Below are 24430 nucleotides of genomic sequence, written 5' to 3' on the forward strand. Positions count from 1 at the left end.
GAGAGAGAAAACCCATAGCCATCAGTAGCTGTGCTACAGATGTGCATTAAGGGCTTATTACCATTTCAACATCCTTGTTTTAATAGAGTCTGATCAGTTCTGCTGCTCTCTCAGAGCTTGGGCGAGAGCCTGTGCTGGACTCCAAGTCAGCAGTCGACCCTCTATAAATAACCCAGCTTTTTTGCATGCGTTTGTGTTTTCCAGAGCAGCTCATCCAACTGCAGTGTACCAGTCTCTCTCACTCTCTTACACATTTGTTGTTAGTCCTGTGCCCCATGATGCTCTGACTTTTAAACAGAACTTCCAACAGAGCATAAAGAGGTAATGTGTTGATACAACAGAAAAATAGTAATAAGTATATATACTAATCTATCTATCTATCTATCTATCTATCTATCTATCTATCTATCTATCTATCTATCTATCTATCTATCTATCTATATCTAAGTCTTAACTGTTGTGAGGAATGAATACTTGTGCGCCAAATATGTTTGCAGTTGATCTGTCAACAGAAACCAGAACTGGGGTGAAGGAACTGCTTCAGTTAAAAGAGGGGTGTCAAAACATGCGATCATTTTTAACAGAAGTAGGTGAAGGTAGTAGTGTTAGGAGTCTTGCCCAAGGACTCTTATGCATTACCCGGAGTTACCCACTACACTATCCCATCCACTATAAGCTTGACACTACTGACATTTATCAGTGGCAATTGAGGTGGGATTCAAACCTTACATTTTCAGTTTGGAAGGGCCATTTTTATATAGTAAGCCACAACTGGCCAATACTAATTCGGTTCTTGTCCAGTCTGCATGATGAATTTAGAATCTGTCTAAAATTAAGGTCACACTGTTTACCAATAGGCTGTGTTCACAAGGACTTTTGATATCCATAAAAAAACAGGATGCAAAACAAATGCATTTGTGGGTGGAGATTCATGTGAGTGGGAAACTAGTTTTACCTCTGCATGCTCTGCATTTGGAGCAGGGGTGGATTTAACGATTCTGGGGCTCTAAGCAAAAGACAGGAGGCCCCTGGACGTACATTTTTAAATTAGTTGAGGCTCTGGGCTACTAAGTGGCATAAACATCTACTCTGAAATAATTAAATAATATTAATTCTAGCGGATATATTTAATACTTCTCATTTTGAGATGGCTATATGGATATTCTGAAATTATTTAACTATATCTAGACATTTTTATATCTGTTCTAGGTAATTTTATTGTGTGAAGTTATTTCACTATAACACTGTGCATAGGGGTAGGAAAGGGCCTCCACCAAACTGTTGCCACAAAGTTGGAAGCATATCATTGTCTAAAATGTCTTTGTATGCTGTAGCATTACAATTACTCTTCAATAGAACTAAGGAGCCTCAGACAATTATCCCTCCTCTACCAAACTTTACTGTTGGCACTATGCATTTCAATAGGTGGCGATCCCCTGGCAGCTGCCAAGCCCAGATTCATCCATCAGACTGGCAGATAGTGAGGCGTGATTGAACACTGCAGAGCACCTCTTTTATTAAACGGGCCCTTTAATTCTTTAAAATAAAAATATATATATAAAAAACTGATTAAAGAGAGTAGCAAAGATCAGTTAATGTTAAACTGTATTAATCCTACAAAGGAAATTTATCATTGTGCTGTCACTAAGCCCAGACCAGTGGGGGTTAGATGCCTTGCCCAAGGGCAAAACTAAAATTGGTCTTATGGATCCTGCGTGTGGAGTATTTATGTGTAATTATCAGCGTGACAAGCTGCCACTGACAGGTGTGAGTGTTTGTGCAATGTGTTTGCTGTAGCTGTTGAGGGCAGGCAGTGTGCGGAACCACTGCACTTATATAATAGTCTGCATTCCTTTCTGTCCAAAACAGACTGCCAGCCACCATGGAGACACATGCACGCATAGGCCAACATATTTGAAATGACAGTGTTTTTACCAAACACACACTGAGAAATGTATCCACTGTGACTGACACACACACAGCTCAGGGTAAATTGTTGGTATTGCTCTGTGATGGAAACATTGTGGGTTTGTTCACGCCATCAGCACACAGAATTTCACCCAAACGGACAGTGGACTTAACCTAGCGTGGTCAAGAGCTGCTGTTTCTGTTGTATGCTGAGATGACAGTGTGTGTGTTTCTGCCAGAGCCAGGGTTTGGGCCAAAAGATACAAATATGCTTCTTGCAAATCAGGCTAAATCAGTCTTATCTCTTCCTGCCCTTTATCTAACTTTGCCATGTCGCCACACTGCTTTTATTCACTATTTCTTTAAACAAACAAACAAACAAACAAACAAAAAAAGAGTTCATTTGCAAAAAAAGATAAACATCTTCCTTTAAAAAAATTTGCTGACTGTGGTGAGCTTTTCTAATACGCAACACATCCTGAACCCTAAAAACGTTCTGTCACAAAAGCTGTAACTGTTCACTGTCAAGGCACTGCCAGTTCAGGTTTTACTGCAGAAACAGTCAAATTCCAGCCCTATTTTCAAGCAGAACCTGATAAATCCATTCAGCGAATCACCACACAGCATTCAGGTCAGGTCAGGTGACACAACACTGCCGCAACCTGTTTTAGGCAGAGTCTTAAATGGCTCCCTTCTCCACACAAAGTACAGCACAATGGTCTTAATAATAATGGCTAATGCATCTAAACAGAGCACAGTGTGCCTAATAAAGAACAACTGTGGATTCAGCCATGTGTACACAATTCATACTGGACATAAAGGGCAATATTTGGGTGTAATAGCCAAAATTTCATAACACCGGGCCCTGATGGGAGGTGGAAAACGAACACAGAGCAGTGACGAACCCCGACGAGGCCTGGTGGGGAGAGGAATGGGGGTGGGGCCCGGGAAGCGGAACGGAACTCAGGACTCGCTTCTTGCCCTCGTGCCTCTCATGGCCAGCACTGTCGCACTCCTCCTCCCGCCGTCACTTGCGTCTCTTGGCAGAACCAGCACTGCTGCGTCTGATCCACTCATACCAGCACAACACACACTAACACACCACCACCACCACGTCAGTGTTACTGCAGTGCTGAGAACAATCCACCACCCAAATAGTGCCTGCTTTGTGAGGGTCCATGGGGGTCCTGACCACTGAAGAACAGGGTAAAAGGGGGATAACAATGTATGCAGAGAAACAGATGGACTACAGTCTGTAACTGTAGAACTACACCTATACAGTAAATGGAGCTGATACAATGGACAATGAGCGTTGAAACAATGAGCGTCATCATAATGTTATGCCTGATCAGTGTAAATGTACATTACACCCAGCGTATGACTTTACATTGTGAGATGACCTGGTGATAGAGCAAAAAAAAAAAATATCGCATGCAATTCACAACACACAACTAGTTCCATGTCATTTTCACTTCCCAACCAGTTAAAGTTGTGTCCTCACAACAAAAGCTATTCCTTTTTCACTTTTTCTGTTTATTTATTTATGTATTTTTAACTGTTTACAGCTGCAGAGCGGTTACAGCCTGTGCTGGCAGTCAGGAAAATACTAAAATTATATCTGCCGCACTCACATGCACCAGCACTGTAATTTTCTCCGCTTGCACTATGACTACGAAAATGTCATTTTTAATTACCTAAATGTTATTTTTCTCCAAACTGTTGCTTTAAGCCTATGTTAGAGTTTACAGGTGGGTGGATTAAAGTGTGGGTGATTACAGTCATGGTTATTTGGGTCATGATAGTGGAGTCTTTACTATCTAGCAGATGTGAAACTGGCCCAGGCACTTATTTCTCATTACACCCCTCGGATACAGCACAGTGAGATGTTGATACAAATCTTGCGAGAGGAATGTTGGGCTGCCTTTTAGGTGGTCAGCTGCATTCCTGGCCACGGAAAGATATGCAGACACGAAAACAACAACAAGATCAAGCACAGCGTCTTGTGTTGCTGCATCGTTCAGGCTTTAGGAAAAAGCCACATGGCTTTAAGGTCAAGAGTGAATGTAAAGTTCAGGTCAGTTTTTTCCAGAAGCAGGTGCGTCTGGACCGTAGCACCTGACAGCTGATACTTTTTTACTATTCTTTCAGTATTTGTGATTATGTTATGCTGGTTTCATGAAGCAGGATTTCCTGCTTAGCCTAACTTTATGTTTAGGTCAGTCTAGTTAGTTTGATTGATCTAGATGTTCTGTCATGACGTTGGATCACTTTTTACCAGTCTACATCACAACGACAACTATCCCAGCTAAGTTACGCATTTCAGGTCATACATAGCTTTTGGACCAATCAGGGAGACCTTCTGACTGACCAGGGACATGTTTCTGATGGAGGTTAGCTCCCTGGTCCCTCATTTGGGTCACTGTTTTTGTGATATTTGTGGCCTCAATCTGATGAAAATCATGCTTTTCGGTGGACAAAACAAATATGTAGATATGAAGAATATGAAGCAAGTATTACACCAATAAGCATGTGGCGGCAAAACCGCTCTTTACCAATTATAAATGCTTCACTTTATACATACAGTGCCTTGCAAAAGTATTCAAACCCCTTAAAAGTCATCAGATTTGTCTGTATTATAAATGACGCTTGCTACAGAGTCTGTTGTTGAAAGAGACAGATGAGGATCAAAACTATGAAATGTACTTTACAGCATTAGAGAAGAGCTTTACTGACAGAGAAAACCTGCACTTCTCCACCACAACACTACTCGATTTAAGGTAACTAATGTTCATATATCTAGCTATTAATTTAAAATCAAGTTCAACTTAAGGTAGAATTGGAATATTCAAACAAGAAATTGGCGAGCTTCATATCACTGAAGAATTAAGGGTGGTGTTAATAAATAAGGGTGGCAATAATCAATAATAATCAATAATGTTGATTATTGTTATTACTATCACTGTTATTATTATTTTATTACTACCATCTTTGAAATAAGGAAGAAGCAGAAAGTGCAATCATGGCCTGGCACTGTATCTTTAGCCAAGAGTCTCCTACAGTTAATATACAATATTTATGTAAGATATTAAAACACATTTGCTCATATTTTACTGCTCCATTATTCACTCGCAGCTGCTACTGTTTATTTTGCATGTAAAAATGAAAGGGTGGACAGGACACACTCACTGACCACATTAGACTCAACCACTTTCTAAAGCTGGAATCTCACTTGAACTTGACATTCTTGTATAAAGCGGTGGTTATATAAAGTCGTTTCAGAGTCTGTGTGAGGAGCATGAGGAAATGAGATGTGATTATGTTTGGAGAAAGATCTGCAGTCCTCACAAGCTCCAATCAGAATTCAACAGACAGCAAACCTTGAAATCTCACTCTCTGAGGGCTGCATCTCTGATAAGACTGGACAGACAGCTGGAAGCTGCATTTGTTAGGTCTTCTGCTTAACTCAGCAAGAGAAAATACCACAGGAAACACCAGCTATTACAAGAAAACCTCCATTTCTGACCTTCCAATGGCATCCTATGCAATGGTTTCCATTTATTTCGGAGGTAAAATAAGCTACACATTTTGTGGTTCTTTGAGCAAAACGGTGGAGGAGCGATTAGTAATCCTCTCTGAAAGCTTTTTTTCTTCTTGTTTTCTAGCAGCTGAGGCACTTTGAATGTAAGACCCTCATCTGACTTGGAGAAATCTGTTGAACAGGGGTCTGTCGCACAAAGCAGGGTTTCTTGCTTAGTCAGCTAAGGATTTTCCGCCTCATCATCAATTTTTATCAAAGAACATTGCCATGGCAACTCATACCACAGGCCTAATCTGCTCTGTGAAAGGTTAGGTTCAGGATTATGGATCACAAACAGCTCTTGAACCAATAACCTTCTGGTAGAGTAGTGTAGAATGTATCCTCTGGTCAATTTCAAGTCACTTTTGCAGGTCACCAGTCATCAGGTCACTGCTACAGGTCATCAGTTATTCCAGTTTTATAGTGCTCATGCATCTAACAGGCTAAAGGAAGTATATTACAGAAAAAATGCACTACAACTTTGGGCCAAACAGCCCATCACGTGAAAAGTGTGTTTTTCCTCCATGTTTTACTCGATTGGCTGCTCTCTGTAAACATCACTGTACATTGTACAACACTGTAAACAACGGTTGAGCACCTACTTGAGTATCTAAATGTGTTGAGTTAACTGCAGTTAAGATTTGCGAAGCTCAAACTAAGGCTAAATTTAGACTGCAGGAAAAAGTGGCCCAAACCTGAGACACTTGTTTGGACACAACGGTCCAATTTCGAAATTGCATACAGCCAAATTTGATCACAAAATGAGCACATGCACGTTTCAAATGCTCTAGTTTTGGACGCCAAAATGGACACGATGAAATAAAAACACAGAAAAAAATGAAATTCTCAGAAACAGAGCTATGAATTTTAAGAGAAGTGCTGCGAATAATAGTAGCTTGTTTGGTAAAGCTGCTTTTAATGTGCATAAAGATCAAGCACATATGCCTGTACCTAAAAACTCTGATAATTACACTGTTAAAATTGAATTATAATTTAGCATGTAAGAATTTGTTCTTACGAGTAAGAATTTAAGCCTTTCTCTAAATCGTTGTAATTGCAATACCAATTGTTACTAACATGAATTAAAGTTTAACGTCATCTTTTTTTTTTCTTCACAAAATTTAAATTGAAATTGACCTGCAGGAATCGTCCCCCGGACCCTGATGACGACCGTGAGAGCCGGCAGGAAGGCGGGGCCTGAACCCCAAGGGAGGACAAACAACCCCAAATAAGCAGGAGGTGGCGCCCAAGTCCTGAGCTCCACCTCCTGGGCACCACCTCCATCACCGCCCCAGCTCTTAAAGGCAATGAAAGTGGGCTCACTGCGAGACTATAAGCGGGGCTCAGGCATCCGTTCACCGTTCCCCAAGTCTAAAAAAGAACAGATCTTGACATTTTTTCCCTGCAGTGTGTGCAGCCACAGTCACGAACCTTAACTTAGTACTTTGCGAGACAAACATGCAAACCAAAAAACAACACTCTATATCTCCAAATATAAACACTGTATCAGATCATATAACTGATCTGGACTGTGCTGGACTCACCGCAATCTCTCGACAGGCCGACATTGAGATCCCAGTGCCTTCAATCTGCTTTAGAGCGTATTCCTTCTCATCCTTCCTGCGGACACAGAGTAAACAAACTGCATCACCGACCCAGACAACACATGCTTAACATGGTACAAATTCTTAGGTGTAGAGCTCAGCAAAAGCCTTTTAGCAGCATCATAAATATTAATAAATACAAACCTGAGCAAATGAATAGGACAATAAAGAAAACCATGTGATTTGTCATTGTGACATTGTGATTTTGTTTTTCCGCTGTTCTGTTCATTATGTGCTCTGAAAATATAAAACAACCACACAAAACCACAAAAAACGCTAAACTAAATCTAAACCTAAACCTACCTAATAAGTGTTCAACCATAATACGTACCTTACATATTTACAAGGATAATGTTATGATCTATTGAAATTTAAATGTGTTTATTTATATACAAATTAAATACAAAATCTTTTATTTACATATAAATAAAGTAAATAAAGCCCAAACTTTTGCATATGACAAAAGGTCATGTGTAAGGTCAGCTCAGGTAACCCTGCCTGAAATAGAACCACCATGACCACAACCTTGCTAAAAATCCATGTCACTTGACCAAGTGTGAGCTGTAATGACAGCATAGATTTTTATCATTTAATCACTTCCCCATACATTTTTATTGACTAGAACATCTTAAAATGCCTTCTGGTGTCTAGTTAATAGTATTTGATTGTACGTTTCTACGCTGTATATAAGCAATTACTGAATAAAACAACAGTACATTTTAATGAATCAATGTTGTATTATTCACTAAGCACTTTTACAATGATGTGAGGAATGTAAGCATAACCTCAGGCATAAACTCTTAGATCTTGTCGCTATTCATTACAAAAGTCCTCCAAAAGTCCTATTTTTGTAATCAAGTCAAAGCCCACTCATTTGATCCCATTGCTGTGAAGTCAGAACTCAAATGTTTCAGGAGTTGAAACCACTTTTGGGCCAAAGAATAAGCACATAGCACTTTTGTGGGTACATTATTTTATGCTACTTAACAAGAGAATATTTTACATTTTCCCTGTATTTTCCTTCCTCTGATGTCCAGTTATGATTATGATTATAATTATTTGTCTTATTCGTAGAATTAACCAGCCTGTTTCTGTTACTGTGCCTTTAAGACTGACATATTCAAATTAACTCTTCTTTGATTGGTTGCTTTGTATTGCGTTATTAACAAGGCAGTATGGGCTGAATAACTTCAGAGTGTATGTGTGGGGCTGAACTGCTGTAGGCTGGATGTGAGTATGGTGGGTGGGTATGGAAACCCACTGTTTTGAATTTTCTGTTCTGTGATGTCATAAAAACAAAGCCATTATCGGCCTATTCAGTCTATAGAGTGAAACTGGCTTGAAACGCTGACGTTTACAAACTACATCAAAACTTTTTATTTAAAAAAACAGATTTTTTTTCCACTGAGATATGCGTCCTTTAAGTGATACTTTTAGATTTATGCGCTTGTTTTGTTTGTTTTCCCATTTTTATTCCCTTTTTATTAACAACCCATTAGACAGCATTCTTCAGAGATCAACATAGTCAGAGCCTTTACATCAAAAGCTTCAGTTGGGTTAAGTTCTATGAAGCGGGCTTGAATAGGAGGCTTTGAACTTTAATGATATTGTATCTCATGATCAGATATGTCACTACATTGTGTACATTCCACAGATTTTTCTAAACTTCTGCATAACTTAGTTGGTAAAATGTAAACAGACTCAGGGAAGCTGTGGTCAGTGGCGGTCAGAGGTTACTGTCTACCACACTAAATTAGCCATTTTCATTACTATTTACTATTTAAAGGACCTTTAAATACACTTCTGAGGTTCTATTTTCGATGTTGATGATAAATTAGCAAAAAATCTAAATCAAAAATAAATTGTAGACCAAAAGCTTCTTAAAACTATCGTAAGACAACATCTCAGGCATCAGGCAGCACAAATTTCACGTAATACCTTTCTGTGAGGGAGGTTTAAGAAGCATTTATTTCTTTGGACATCTGGTTCCTATCGCCACCACTGTCAACAATTCTGATAAGTTTCTCAACAACGGTGCATTTCACATCAAACCACTCGGAATGACCTTGTTACCCTCTTAACCATTTAAATATTCAGAAATTTCACTGGAATTCCCCCTTTGAAGAGCATTGCCCAACTGCATGCTTCACTAAATGAAAGCAGAATTAGTCTGGTTTATTTCCATTAATTGCAGTACATCAAACCCTGAAGGAAAATCCTAATATTGTGCATCGTCAAAGTGCCTTCAAATATCATCATGATGACACCGACACACTCAAAAATGATGGCTCTTCACGGGTTCTTTAGTAAACTAAGTGGTTATACATAGAACTATAAACACTCAAAGAATCTCTGCATGATGAATGGGTTCTATGCCCTGTGAAATGGTTCTTCAGACTGAGGAAGAATGTGTTGTAGATGGTTCTACATAGAACCTTTTTGAAAAAAGGTATATAAAGTGCCAGTAAAGGTCCTTCTATTGACATGATTTTACATTTGTTCCAACAGAAGAACCCTTTTTAGGTGGAAAACATCAAAAACTTTAATTTAGCCATGGTTTTGTTTACCCTAACCACTTTTAACTGAATGTAGCATCTCATTAGCATTGGCGTTGCCATTAGCTTGGGAATTCGCAGCCAGCAGTCAACTTCACCACATAAAACCAAGCATTTTTCTGAAATGTGTGTATGTTCTTGTTGTACACATGAAATAGGACAGTACACATTTACATACCGGTTTGATTTTAGCCACAGACAACACAGTTTTTCCCCACTTAAATTCCTTTTCCGCAGAATATGATAGCATTTTTACCAACATGTCGATTCACGCTTGATAAATACAATCTGAGGAAGGAAAAAGCCGCCAGAATCTTTACATTCAGTAAAAGTGACTGACATGGCGGACGGGACTAAAATAGCTAAGAAACACTGGCAAAATGAACATTATCCCACCTCTCCATGTAAAGCTAATCCCATCTGAACATGGCTTAAGATGATTTCTACTCACACATAACCTCACACAAATGTCTACAGCTACTCACTATTACGTGTAAAGTCATGCAAAAGGTACATGTTCTTGAGAACATGAGCAAAAAAGGCGGATTTTTTAGCTACTGTATGCTAATAATGCTAGCATTACAGCTTCCAAGCTAGCAAAGGTTACACTGGTGAATAAATGCAGCTTTACAAAGAGAAATTCTAGAAAAGGCGACTGATTCACTGCTTGGTCATGTACTAGTGTTGGGTGACTATCCTTACCTGGAACAAAATAAAGCTAAAGATAAATAAAGCTGCACACAAGGCAAGACAAAGAAACTGACCACTGGGCGGCCCAGTAAAAATACAAGAGAAACGGAAAACACAGGACTTTTAACTCCTAGTGATGGCTACTGGTTTGTAACCGAAGTGGTGCAATAAGTTGATGAGAAACATGTTTGACACACAGTAACTCAGCATTATGGACTGTGGGCTTCAGCGCTGGCGCCTGAGAGTTAACTCAGCTGGGCCAGGCTGCGTCGTTACGTCTCGCGGATGTGTGTGCATGGTGAGCCTCAGGGGTTGGCAAGGTTTTGAATATGGTAAACTTGAGTGAGTCAGGCAAATATGACCCCAGAGCTGGAACACGGAAGGCGCGAGGCTAGTGTTACTACAGATCGGCGGGGCAGATAGCGGCCCAGCATTCAGACACAGCCGTCATTTATGCTCGAAGTTCAACAGCTTTTCAGGAAAATGTACCAAATGTAATTCTTCACACAAAGCAAACTATCTGAAGTGACTGGGCAGCTAGAGGTCATTTGTGAACACCAAATATAGCACTGTGAGTTCAGCAGAAGTTGGACAAATAACCCTCACGCTGGTCTTTCAATGACGAGAGCCAAGCCTGAATAAATTCCACAAGCGCGCTTGTCATTCAGCATTTGTTGTCACATTTGTTTTCGTCTTCTTGGGTGTGGACATCGTTTAATCTCCAGCTACTTCTGGTTGCAATGATGAATAAATGCAGCTTTACAAAGAGAAATTCTGTACTAGTGTTTGGTGACTACCCTTACCTGGAACAGCTAAAAAAAAACAGCTAAATAAAGCTGCACACATGGCAAGAGAAAGAAACCGACCACTGGGCGGCCCAGCAAAAATACAAGAAAAGCGGAAAACACAGGACTTTTAATATGCATATTGTAACACTCCTAGTGATGGCTGCTTGTCTCTTCCTCTTCACATTTCATTAAGTAAAAACAAACACACTTAAAAAAGAGGTTCTTCAAGGGTTCTTGGTAAAGGCAATGGTGGTATTTAGAACCACAAGCTGTATATAGAACTATTTCATGCATAAGTGATTCTTTCCATGGTGAAGTGGTTCTTTGGATTGATGGAGAATGTGTTGTATATGGTTCTATACAGAACCTTCTTTGAAAATGGTTCTATGTAGCATGAAAAAGGGCTCTGCTATTGTTATGATATTAAAACCATTTTCAAAAAGGTTCTATATAGAACCAGGAAAATGAAACATTGATGAAATAAACCAGGTTTTGGATGATAGTGTTTATTAATATTGGGCTACTGCCATGAGGAGAGGACTGGAAATGAAAACAAAGAAAAAAACACATGAACACACAGACATACATAACATCACTATGTACTGTGGTATAATGTAATATTAAAACGCAGTAATATAATAAATACACACGCATATGTATATTATTATACTTATTTGCTGTAATATTGGCCGTGTGTGTGTGTATATATATATATATATATATATATATATATATATATATATATACACCTTGCTAGTAAAAGGTTGGACCCCCTTTTTGCCTCCAGAACTGCTTTAATTCTTCATGACAGACTTTCAACAAGGTGTTGGAAACATTCATCAAAGCCTTTGTTTGGTTATTTGAGTTACTGTTGCCTTTCTATCATCTCCAACCAGCCTGCCCATTCTCCTCTGACCTCTCACATCAACAAGGCATTTTCGTCCACACAACTGACCGCTCACTGGATATTTCCTCTTTTTCAGACCGTTCTCTGTAAACCCTGGAGATGGTTGGGCGTGAAAATCCCAGTAGATCAGCAGTTTCTGAAATACTCAGACCAGCCCGTCTGGCACCAACAACCACGCCACGTTCAAAGTCACGTAAATCACCTTTCTTCCCCCGTTCTGATGCTCGGTCTGCACTTCAGCACGTTGTCTTGACAACCTCTACATGCCTAAATGCGTTTGCAGCCATGTGATTGTGTTAACAAGCAATTGAACAAGCAATTGTACCTAATAAAGTGGCCGGTGAGTGTGTGTGTGCATGTGTGTATATATTACACACACACACACACACACACACACACACACACATACATATATATATATATATATATATATATATATATATATATATATATATATATATATATATATATATATACACACACACACATACATACATACATACATACATACATATCTTTTCATGGGACAACACTAAAGAAATGAAAGTTCGATATAACATGTATCCAAGGGATACCGTGCTGTAAAACTGTCATGCAGCACACTTTCCAAAGGGACTGTACTGTCACAGTGCATGTTGGAATTCATATTTCCCTCAATGAACCGCAGCTCCCCAGCCGGAAGCACTTATGCAACTCCAGAGCATGATGCTACCACCACCATGCTTTACTGTTCTGAGTGGAAACTGTCCTGGAAAACCACTGTATGACATTGGCCACTGTGCTATAGCTCAGTTTCTGGGTGTTAGCAATCTTCCTGTAGCCTAGGCCATCTTTGCGCGACCCTGAGGGAGAAGCGGTTTAGAAAGTGTGTGTGTGTGTGTATATAGATAGACAGACAGACAGACAGACAGACAGACAGACAGACAGATAGATATGCTGATGTCATAACAAGGCGATAATATGGGTATATGGTTACCTATACTTACATGCATAATTTCTTCCCCCTCTAAATAAACCTCCTTAGTCTTTAAAGTCTTTTGGAACATGTTCTACAGAAATGTTTAACGCTAGGCATCCCTAAACTTTTGATGGTCTCACTGCAGAATCGAATTCATTTGTATACAAAGAGCAAAAAGTGTTGCAGTATCACAGCTCCTGGTTAGCGGTCCGCTAGGAGGCTACATTTGACTCTGCCATTGTGTGGAATAATGCCAACTCCGAGCTCTATCGGTCCACTTCTGATAGCGAGCCCAAAAACAACACCAGACATCCTTAGCTGGCTCTCGCCGGGGGACAAGGCCATTATCAACACGTACACAGCGACTATTCAAACAAACTCACAAGCGTTAACATGCAGACAAAAACAGGAACAATATGCAAGGTCAAGAGGGCCTGTAAGGCACCCCCCCGGCCCACCCCCCTTCACTATGTCTTTTCTTTCAAACACCACAAAAGGAGCTTTTTTTCCTCTTTATACTGTGAATAAGAGGCCACGAGGTCCCACTGATAGACTGCTATGACTTTACTGGATGAATTTAAATTGACACTGAGGTCGTACAAGTCAAGTAAACAGTATTCTGCTCATTCTGTAGTTACTAGCTTTTGCTGTGTGGGTCACACTCAACAGCCATAGAGCTTGAAAAAGGATCTCGGGTCGATTTCCATATCTGCTGTTACGGCATTACAGGTTTGAGTCGCTTACGGCTGAATCTCAAATGGCTCCCTGCTCCCTGCTCCCTGTGTAGTGCACTATGTAGGCCTTAAAATAATGGCTCCTGAGACCAAACAGTGCTTAATATATCTACCACAGAGCCAGCTGGCATTCAGCCATGTGTGCACAATTCCCTACTTGGGATATAGTGCATTACTTAGGTGAAGTCGAATTTCTTAGCCGACATAGTGCACTACTTGTTGCTACGCTGTTTAAGCAGTTGTTGTTTTTGTACACGGTCTGTTCTGGATTTATGGTCTTCATGGTCCATGCATTTGTCTTCTGGTCTGGTATTACAGATAATATCCATAATGGGAGGAAAGTCACTGTGACGTATTTCGTCACAACAATGACAATATATCATCATATATATCAACTGACCTGGACTTGGGACCTTTTTGTGAACAAAACTGATTTAAATTATGATCGGCGGTGTTAAAACGATAAATGCATAGAACATTTCGCCGTCCAGCCTTAGGTGTGCGACTTTGCCTCTTAGTGTTACTCAGTGATTGCAACGCCATTCTCCTGCAGTTCACAGCGGTGCCAGGGTTAATATTAAATGTAGTCTTTCCTTACTGAAAAACCTTCAGTCTGATGGACAGAACTGAAGCACTACATGCAGTAAACGCTGCTTAAAGAAGAAAAGGCAACATAACGGTTGGCTAGCATGTAGTTTGGATAGCAAGTATGCTAGCTAGCACAACAGCTGAAGATGTAAGTTATGAATCACTCCTTTTCCAACTTCCCTGACAGCAAGAGGGTAGTGGACCACTGTGGGCCCACTGATGGCAAAGCTGGGGGTCCCACTGGCGTTTTTACTCAGCGTTTTCCAGGCAGCCCACCAGCAAAATTCCATATATCACCGCTCATTTTCCAGTCATGGTCCAATTCACAGATTTTTAGTCATATTTCGTAAATTCGTTTTGTAAATCATTTCAATCCAGCACAATGTCAGCAATCACTACCTACAAAATCATTTAACATCAGGCCTAATCATTATTTTTTTCTCTCGGTTGTTTGTAATATTTGACTTTTATTTTGTTTTTTTCCAGTCCATTTAAAATCTATTTGAGGAGATTAAAAACTAGATTTAGTTTGTATGCAGGACAGTAATCTTGGTGGTGTGAGGGTGGACCAACAGTGGCAAACAGTCAGTGAGGTGCCGATCTTATCAAGCCAGTGGACGGATATACGCTCGCTATCTGGGCTGCTGAAACTTTATCTGGGTTAGCTATTATGCTAGCTAGCAAGCATGTTTGCTACTCAAAGTACAGACCTTCAGTTCTGCCTTTTGATTTGGTTCGTTTTTAGTACCCGTGTTGAACCTGTCAGAACTTTAGCTGGGTTGCAGTGCCTGCGGCTAATCCTGAAACCAAACTACAGATCGCTACTAAAGACTCTTCAGAAACTAAAGACTTGACATGGACTTTTGTGACACGTGGCTTGAAATTTACTAAATAAAATAAACAGGCAAATGCTAATCATCTGTCAATCACCTCAGCTAACAATGCTAGCCTGGTCACATCATAACATATTTCCCCTTGAGTTAGCTGATACCGAACGTGATAAATTCAGTAAATTATGTTGAAAGTTTTATTTTACTATATCTACACATGTAGAGTGTAAAATAAAGATCAGCTTGATGGTTATTGGTGCTGTAACTGCTATGCCCTGTGATATAGCTGTGCTTGCTACACGCTACATTACGTGACGCTACTCTTTGGCTTGCACGACGCAGCATATCCAGTGTCCAGTGTCCTTTAGATACTTTTAGGAACGCAAGCCCTGGTCTATCAGCCTCAGACACACAGACATCCAGAGTAAACATAGGAAACACCCATTCAAATGTTCTTTGTTCTACTGAGCTTATGATGGCCATGGGGATCATCTGTAACACAGGGTGTAACTTCTCTATAAGTTTATATCTCAGGTTATTCACCAAAGCTGTGAGACCTGTGAGGGCTTCTTTAAGGTGCACCAGCTCTTAACAATGCTGACACACAGCTTATACAATCTCCACCGAAAAACACTGCCAACAGAAAGGGATGACTCTGAATTTCCTCCCAGAGGGGAGTGCCTGGAGGAGGTGATGACCAGAATGAGAGGGGTCATCTGCATCTCATCACCCTGCTGAAACACTGGCAGACTACCTCTAATGATCCTCTCCGCTGTCCTGAACATGTGCCGGATGTATGTATGAAGCCCCCCAGCACTGGGCTGTGGAGCAGTGGAACTGTGTTCTCTGGAGTGATGGAGCTCCAATACGCTTGCGATGAGATGGAGTGATCTAGAACTGATCATCCTACATCACCACTTGCCCTTACTTATGCTCTTGTTGCTGAAGGCAAGCAAATCCTCACAGTAATGGTCTGACATCTAGCGTATAGCCTTCCCAGAAGAGTAGAGGTTGTGTGTGCAGCAAAGGGCGACAAACTCCCTGTTAATGCCCTTCGAAGAAATGCTGGACGAGCAGATGCCAACAAACTTTTGGACAGTACTGTGTAAAGGTCTCAGACCACCCATCACTTGCTTCCAGTTATTTGTTTTTCAGCATCAGGAGGACACAGAAAATTACACAGAAGCCTCAACAGCTAAGAATAAAAACACAATTTTCCAATGTTTTAGGCCTAAATATTTTTCCACACCTCTAAAGTTCAAGCTCAGGAGTTGGTTTAACATTTTCTGCTTCCCACCATTCAAGAAATCCCAAACATCTTCAATGAAAAATGAATAAGTAGTACTTAAGGGCAGTTTTCACTAGAAATTACACAAATAAAAGGTGGTTTCTGACTTTTGCACAGTACTGTATAATGCATGTACGCATGTGTTTAATGACAACAGTCAAAATTGACACTAGAGCGACTTCTGCTTGCAGAAAAGAGTGGGTGAGAACCGCCAGCACTGTAAACAAAAACACACTCTGAGAAAGAAGTGAAAGAGTAGTGAGTCAGACTGAGCAAGAGAGAGAGGAAAAGAGTGAGAGAGACATAATTTAAGAGGAAGACAATGCATGAGAGAGAAGAGACAGAGAGAAAGTAAGAGTTTGAAAAAGCGAGAGAAAGTGAAAGAAAGTGTAAGAAAGTGTAAAAGACAGAGAAAGAGAAAGGATAAGAGCAAGTACGAGAGAAAAAGAGGAAAAAGAGGGTGAAAGAGAGAATGTAAGAGAGTTTAAGAGAGAGAGAGCGAGAGAAATTGTGTAAAAAATTGACAAATAAAGGAAATGGGAGCAGGAAAGGAAAGGAGTGAGAAAGGATGACTGATTATATGAACAAAAGAGAAATGGAGGGAAAAAAGGATGAGACTGAAATTTTGAGAGATTGAGAGAAAGAGAGAGAGAGTGAAAAAGAGATTATAGAGCAAAAGAGAGTAAGAGAGAATGGAAAGGAGAGAGAGAGAGGGAGAGAAAGAGAGGGAAAAGCGAGAGAGTTAAAGACACAATGTAAAAGAAAGCCGATGTATGAGAAAGAAGAGACTGAGAGAGACAAAGACTGTAAGAGAGACAGAAAGTCAGACAGAGTTTGAGACTGGGAGAGAGAGAACAGCACAGAGCAAAAAAGAAAGCGAGAGAAAATGAGAGAAAGTGTAAGAGGAAGTGTAAAAGACAGAAAGAAAGGATAGGAGCAGGTACAAGAAAGAAAAAGGGGGAAAAAAGGGCGAGAGAGATAGAGAAGGGTGTAAGAGAGAGAGAACGCAAGAGAGTTTAGAAGAGAGAGAGAAACTGTAAAAAAGAAAAGGACAAAGGAAAAAGGGAGGAAGAACGATAAAAGGAAAGTATAGGAGAGAGAGAGCAAGAAACAGAGAGAAAGAACAAGAGAGTGTATGACATGGAGAGAGACAGAAATTGTGAAAGAGAATGACAGAGAGCGATTGAGAAAGGAAACGAGCAAGAGAGAGAAAGACAACGTAAGAGAAAGACAATGTATGAGAGAGAGAAGAGACAGAGCGAAATAAAGAGACTGAGGGAGAAAGAGAGAGAGAATGGCAGCGAGAGAAAATGGAACGTGTAAAAAAACAGTGTAAAAGAAAGAGAAAGGAGGAAAGAGGATGTGAGAGATAGAAAGGGTGAGAGAGAGAGAAATCATGTAAGAAAGAATGACAAATGGAGGAAAAAGGGAGCAACGAGCGAGGAATGGAGAGAAAGGAGGGCGAGAGAGAGGGAGAATTTGCGAGGGAATGACAGAGAGAGAGAGAAGATGAGAGCGGCCATAAGAGAGAGAAAGAGTGAGAAAAATGAGAAAGAAAGAGAGAGAAGGTAAGGGAGAAAGTGAGGGCGAGAGAGATACAGACAGATGGAGAAATGGTGTGAAAGAGCATAAGGATAACAAGTTGGCTAGCACTTCCTTTCTCTCCATAAAGGAAAGGAGTTACAGCCCTCGTTTAGTCTTTATGACTCTCCAGCTGACACTATAAAACCCTGAAATCCAGCGCTCAGGTTGTTGGTTGGACAAACATCACCGCAAACCTACAGAGCAGAAGATCATAAACGGGGAAAGTGACAGTAGATAAAGCAGATCTGACCTCAGGTGAACTTCAGCAGACGCAGGCTCACCTACTCAGCCAGTTCAGCCAAGGCCCATTACTCTGATTCTCCAAGAGCTGACCAGGGCCTGTGAGCGTCCAGCGTTTTGAGGAAGTTTTCAAACTCTTCCACTGCTGTGTATTTCTCATCCCATGCTCGCTTCATCTAGCTTCATCATAAAACCTTAATCATTCATTCAATCCTTCACTTCTCAACCATGAACCACAGGCCTGTTTACAGCGAGGTGCTGCTTTAGAAGAGAAAAAACATGAACAAGTAGCATCAAGTATGACCTACTATCAACTATGAGAATGAATGTCACAAGATATTGCTATATAATAAGCAACACGCTGGGCTGACTCAACAAGCGGCTTCACAAACCCGAAAGCAAGTTCTCCAAGAGAGCTAGTGAGGAGAAAATAATACAGCATATCATATCATAACAACCCTGTGGCTATTATGTTAGATCAGGGCACTATGAAGCACAGCTTTTGATTCAAATATTACATTTTTATAAGGTAATGGTCTAATAAACTGAGATTGGAAACATACATATATTAAAGTAACCAAAAATCAGCTATGTTGAGTAATAAATTGTTAAATACACTCACCGGCCACCTTATTAGGTACACCTGTTCAATTGCTTGTAAACACAAATAGCTAATCAGCCAATCACACGGCCGCAACTCAATGCATTTAGGCATGTAGAGGTGGTCAAGACAACTTGATGAAGTGCAAACCGAGCATCAGAACGGGGAAGAAAGGGGATTTAAGTGACTTAGAACACTTGATTTAAGTGACTTTGTTGTTGGTGCCAGACGGGCTGGTCTGAGTATTTCAGAAACTGCTGATCTTCTGGGATTTTCACGCACAACCATCTCTAGGGTTTACAGAGAACGGTCCGAAAAAGATAAAATATCCAGTGAGCGGCAGTTGTGTGGACGAAAATGCCTTGTTGATGTGAGAGGTCAGAGGAGAATGGGCAGACTGGTTCGAGATGATAGAAAGGCAACAGGAACTCAAATAACCAACCAGAATCTCTGAGGAACGTTTCCAACACCTTGTTGAAAGTCTGCCATGAAGAATTAAGGCAGTTCTGAAGGGAAGAGGGGTCAAACCTTTTACTAGCAAGGTGTACCTAATAATGTGGCCAGTGAGTGTATTTGTATGTATTATTGTTATGCCCGAGTCTTTATTCTCTAAAGTTGCACTGGTGAGGATGAACATGTGGGTAGCATGCTACCTGCTACTAGAACAGTGCCAGGTGCCTGTGAGGCAGCATAAGGTCCCCCAAGAGCTAACAAGAGCCACAGAAACCTGTAATGTCTAGTAGCACAGCCACTGGACTCACTGGTTTCACATTCAAGCTCGTTACCATCACCGTGGGACATGAAGGCAGAAGCTAGCAGGGGTGGTTCTCTCCCTCTTGGCTCAGGTGCTCATGCTGACCTTAACAAACACCTGCTGACATTTGCTTTGCAGTGGCAAGCTCACCGTGTTTACGGAAAAAAAGTAATTACATTGTCTCTGGTTCATAAAGCTACACCAGAGTTCTGTTTGTGGAATTCAGCTCAGCTTTAAACACCATGCAGGTCAAGCTGTCGGTGCTTGATCCCATCTAGATGTGGATCATGGACTTCCTGACAAAGAGAAAACAGCAGGTGTGGCTTTGAAAACATACATCAGAGCCCTGGATGCTCCGTGCTCTCAGCCGTTCTCTTCAGTCTCTACACCAATGACTGCATCTCCAATGTATGAGCTGTGCAGATCCTGAAGTGCACAGATGCCACTGCTGTGTTGGGCCTCTTAGCCAACAGTGATGAGTCTGCAAACAGAAAGGAAATCGAGCAGCTGGTCTCCTGGTGCAGCGGCAACCACTGGCCACACAAAAGACAGCAAAGATGATGGGCTTCATGCACAACCACCCCACAACCCCACAACACTCAAGTTTCTGAGCACCACCACATCCAGGGACCTGAAGCAGGAGAGGAACCTGGTCTTCATTGCCAAGACAGCACAGAAGACAATGGTCTTCTTGAGACAGCTGAGCAAAATTCAACCTGCTGCAGAGCCTGATGGTCTGGTGCTACACAGCCATCATCGAGTCCATCCGCACTTCTTCCATAAGCACCTGGTTTGGTTCCTTCTCCTCACAAGAAGGAACCAAACTCCGGCACATGTTCAGGACAGCGGAGAGGATCATTAGAGGTAGTCTGCCAGTGTTTCAGCAGGGTGATGAGATGCAGATGACCCCTCTCATTCTGGTCATCACCTCCTCCAGGCACTCCGCTCTGGGAGGAAATTCAGAGTCATCCAAACCAGCACAACCAGACAAGCTAAAAGGTTCTTTCTCCAGGGTGTGGCTATCTTTAACCACAACTTCCACCCTTACTGTATTACAGTGTAACTCCTCTGTAACACAGGGCTTATTTGCACAACTGTGCAAATGCCATTCTTTCTCTGCGCTCATGTTGGATCTTTCAATTCTTTCTTACTCTTTACTCTGTTTATTCTGTTTTTATGTTATTTGTGCCTTTGTTAAATAGCCCTTCAGTCAGTGTGCTTGGCTGGTCAGTTCAGTAAGTTACTCACCCGAATTCTTTGCATGTGTAACATACTTGGCGAAACGTGTTTCTGATTCTGGGGCTAGATTCACGAAGGTGTCTTAGGAAAGAAAATCTTCTTAAACTTTTTTAAAGCATGATGTTAAGAAAAAGTTACGAAAAGTTGTTATTCTTAAAACTACTTCTTGAAAATGATCTTAATTTCTTATCTTAACTGTTTTCTTAAGATTAATCTAAGAACAAGTGGCATTCTTGACAATATTATGTTCTTAAATGTTTTATTAACCTTGCGATATCTTGACACTCGTCTCCGGCTGTAAGAGTTGACAAGGTGAGCGTGTAAATTCATCAAACTCGGACGCAGTCCCTGCCACTCCTCATCCTCCTCATCTGTTCCCCACCATCACCCCACAATTATCACATTTTCCAAGGAGGATTTTTTTCCTGTTGGCTGTTTTTTCCACCGTCACCTCTAATTCCTGTTTGCACTTTTTACCACTTGTTATGATTTTTTTTTCTCCCCATTTTGCTCCTCCGAGCAGATTAACCCAATAATGGAAATAACGGCTCATACACGTTCAAAACGTGATTCATGGTGAGAAAACAATGAAGATTTTCATTCCAAAATCATAAAAAATTAAGAATATATTACGAAAATATTTGAGAACTTTAGTTTTTTTTTTTCTTCAGAGAATTGCATTTAAGAACATTCTCAGTGCTCATCTTAAGAACCTTTGTGCGTTTTTTCTTTAGAACGTTTTCGTGAATCCAGCCTCTGATTCTTAACCACAGACACTGTAAGTGGCATTATTGGGAGTTTAAAGTGAGCCAACAACCTCAACATTGGTGCACTGAATGAAACGACTGCACCGCTTCATATACGTGTCATATACATTTTAAATACTATGTCTTCTTCTAGATTCTGACCGCCGAGGTAATGTTTATCCACATACTGAAAGCAAATAGTGCAAATAAGAGCAGGTGGATTTCACAAAGTAGGATTTCTCAGCCGGATTATTTCAAGGGGAAATTCTGCCAATTTTCCAGTATTTCTGGGGTCGTTTGAAACAGCGGTTTGAAACTCACCTCCTTCCTCTACAATGGTGGCGCTAAGAACCATGACGCAGGGGGTCACAGCACAAACAATATGTAAAGTCCTACCTATCTAAAGAGGTGGAGAACTGAATGACAACAAATGGACAGAACAGAACCGCTGCAACTACTTCCACCTTCCTTTCTGAGCCAGTTTCACAATTTCAATACATCTGTGATGTAAAGTGAAAAAAAATGGGTACTATTTTGTCTTACAATGCCCCACATGAACATCTTTAGGCCAGAAACATATGTCAGAAACAACGTCTCAGGGATCAGACAACGTATTCCTAACCATTTCATGCAACAGGGGAGCTTTTAGAGCTTTTTAGGCACTTTGGACGTCTGGTTCCTATCACAACCACTGTAAACTCGCCACCATGGATAAGTTTCAAAAAAGTTTAAGGCCAAAACTTTCTCTCAAAAGAATGAGGCAGCGTATTCATAAGCATTTCATGCGATAACTTTCGGGGAGAAAGCTTTTCAGAGGCGTTAGGCACGATGGCTGGTTCTTATCACCACCACTGTGAACCATACTGACTCCAGAATGAAGCATGTCACATCAAATCAATCTGAGTGAATGAACTTTTAATAAAGCAGAAATGCTGAAGTTGATTTAATTCCCCATTTAAGCCAAGAGCCATGAGAGGAGGTAAGGAGCACTCCTACTGAACAGCCTTCACTTTTGGCTTAAACTGTATAACTGACTGTCAAACCCTACTCAGTTAAACAGGCCGGTGCCAAACTGAGCGACAACAAACACTTAAAGCCGAATTTTAAAGACGAAATTTGGTATAATTCAGTCAGTGAGATGTAAACATCATTCAGAGTGGTTTGATATGAAATGATTAATTGTAGAGAAACTTTTTTTTTTTTACATTATGATGATAGGAACCAGGGGTCACGATGTACATGATGCAAAAACTGCTATTTTATTTACTCTCCAAAACCACAAGTGAACCAACCCATGTTCCAATATTTTTATATGTGATGTTGATAACGGGAACATAGTGGTAAATCTGGAAAAATGTTTTGTGAGGGAACTTTTAGAGCTTCTTAGGCACTTTGGACGTCTGGTTCCTATCACATCCACTGTGAACAATTCTGACTGCAGAACGAGGCATTTTACATCAAATCATTCTGAATGAATTTCTCTAATAAAATAAGTTTTGTTTTAAGACTATTTTGCCTCGGAACGCCCTGCAGGTACCCCTCAGCCACATTTGGCTTTAAAAATATGTATTTTAGGCCAAAACGTTACCACAAAATTCACATAAAACAATGTCTCTAACACCAGGCAGCAGACTCGTCACTGTATAACGTAATAACTTTCTGTGAGGGAGCTTTTAGATGTGGACGTCTGGTTCCTATCACCACCACTGTGAACAACTCCAACTCAGAGTTTCTCTTGAACAGAGCATTTCACAACAAACCTCTCTGAATGACTTTATTTACATCGTAATCCTTTAATTATGTGGAACTTCTGATACTTACATTGAGTTCTCCTTTAACAGAAGATGCTTGTAACTGCTGTAACTTCTTCCCCTTTCCTTTCCTAACCTGTTTCACAATTTAACACAGTAGGCCTCTCAGCTAGATAGCGTTAGATAACTGAAGCCAAAAGTCAAGCCTGTCCAATAAGAGAGGGGGTGAGGAACACTCCTATTGGACAGTCTTTCAAGGCATAAATTTTCCAAACTCAGGAGTAAAATCCTGCTTTGAGGACAAGGAGACTCCCTCAGCTGCATGTGTAGCAATCCAGCCATCTCCTCTACGCTGCACATCTGCTGCTTCACCTTAACCGTGTAAAATAAACATTAGCACGGCGTTGTTTTGGGGGGGAGGACCGTTGTGTGTGTCTAAGTGTGTGTGTGTGTGTGTGCGTGTGTGTGTACAAAAACAAAACCAGTCCCAGGCTCGAGCTCGGTTTCTTACACCCCCCTCTCGCCTCCGCGCACATCGTGCAAGCATAGCAAAGGAGAAAGTGCGTCTGGAGCGGCCAAATGCGAGAAACAAGGCCATTTTAGCTGGCTCGCCTTACCCGTCTTTGCGCTTGGCTTTATAAACATGCCCGTAGGTGCCGCGACCCACTTTGCAACCTTCATATTCGAACAGATCTTCCACTCTCTCCCTCTCGGCGGCGAGCTTCGTTTTGAAGTCGTAGTCCATCGCGACCCATTAATATTCCTTAATTTTACGATAAAATAAAATATTAATTATTACGTGCATTAATTAAATAATCTGATCGCTTTATTCCCCCACCATTTCCTTGTTTGGGATTTTGGTCTGCTCCGCTTAATGTTCACTGGCTCGTTGAGTTTTTTTTTTAAGGGTGCGAAACGGTTTCTGGGAAATGTAGTTTGCTCGCGGCGAGGGGGCGTTTGAACGCAACGGAATCTGCGAGCTTTAGAAACTACAATCCGCACAGCGCGCTGCGGCGATGTCACTTGCGTAGTCATGTTTGCTCTCAAAAAAAAAATATTGCAGAGACCGGAGAGAATTAATACCTCAC

At 40.9% G+C, this 24430-nt stretch overlaps 1 protein-coding gene across 1 annotated transcript in view; it reads right to left on the reverse strand.

The window, feature by feature from the left end:
• cdk19 (cyclin-dependent kinase 19) overlaps positions 1-24218 on the reverse strand; it is a 119842-nt gene extending 95624 nt beyond the window's left edge. Inside the window, exons 1-2 of the mRNA XM_017697751.2 lie at positions 23960-24218; positions 7030-7105 (exon numbers count right to left, since the gene is read on the reverse strand). Of these exons, the coding sequence (XP_017553240.1) occupies positions 7030-7105; positions 23960-24087 (204 nt within the window). The 5' untranslated portion in view covers positions 24088-24218. The remainder of the gene's footprint in view (positions 1-7029; positions 7106-23959) is intronic.
• Positions 24219-24430: the final 212 nt, after the last annotated feature.

The sequence above is a fragment of the Pygocentrus nattereri genome, chromosome 4 (assembly GCF_015220715.1).
Source record: "Pygocentrus nattereri isolate fPygNat1 chromosome 4, fPygNat1.pri, whole genome shotgun sequence".
In the NCBI taxonomy this organism is placed as follows: Eukaryota; Metazoa; Chordata; class Actinopteri; order Characiformes; family Serrasalmidae; genus Pygocentrus; species Pygocentrus nattereri.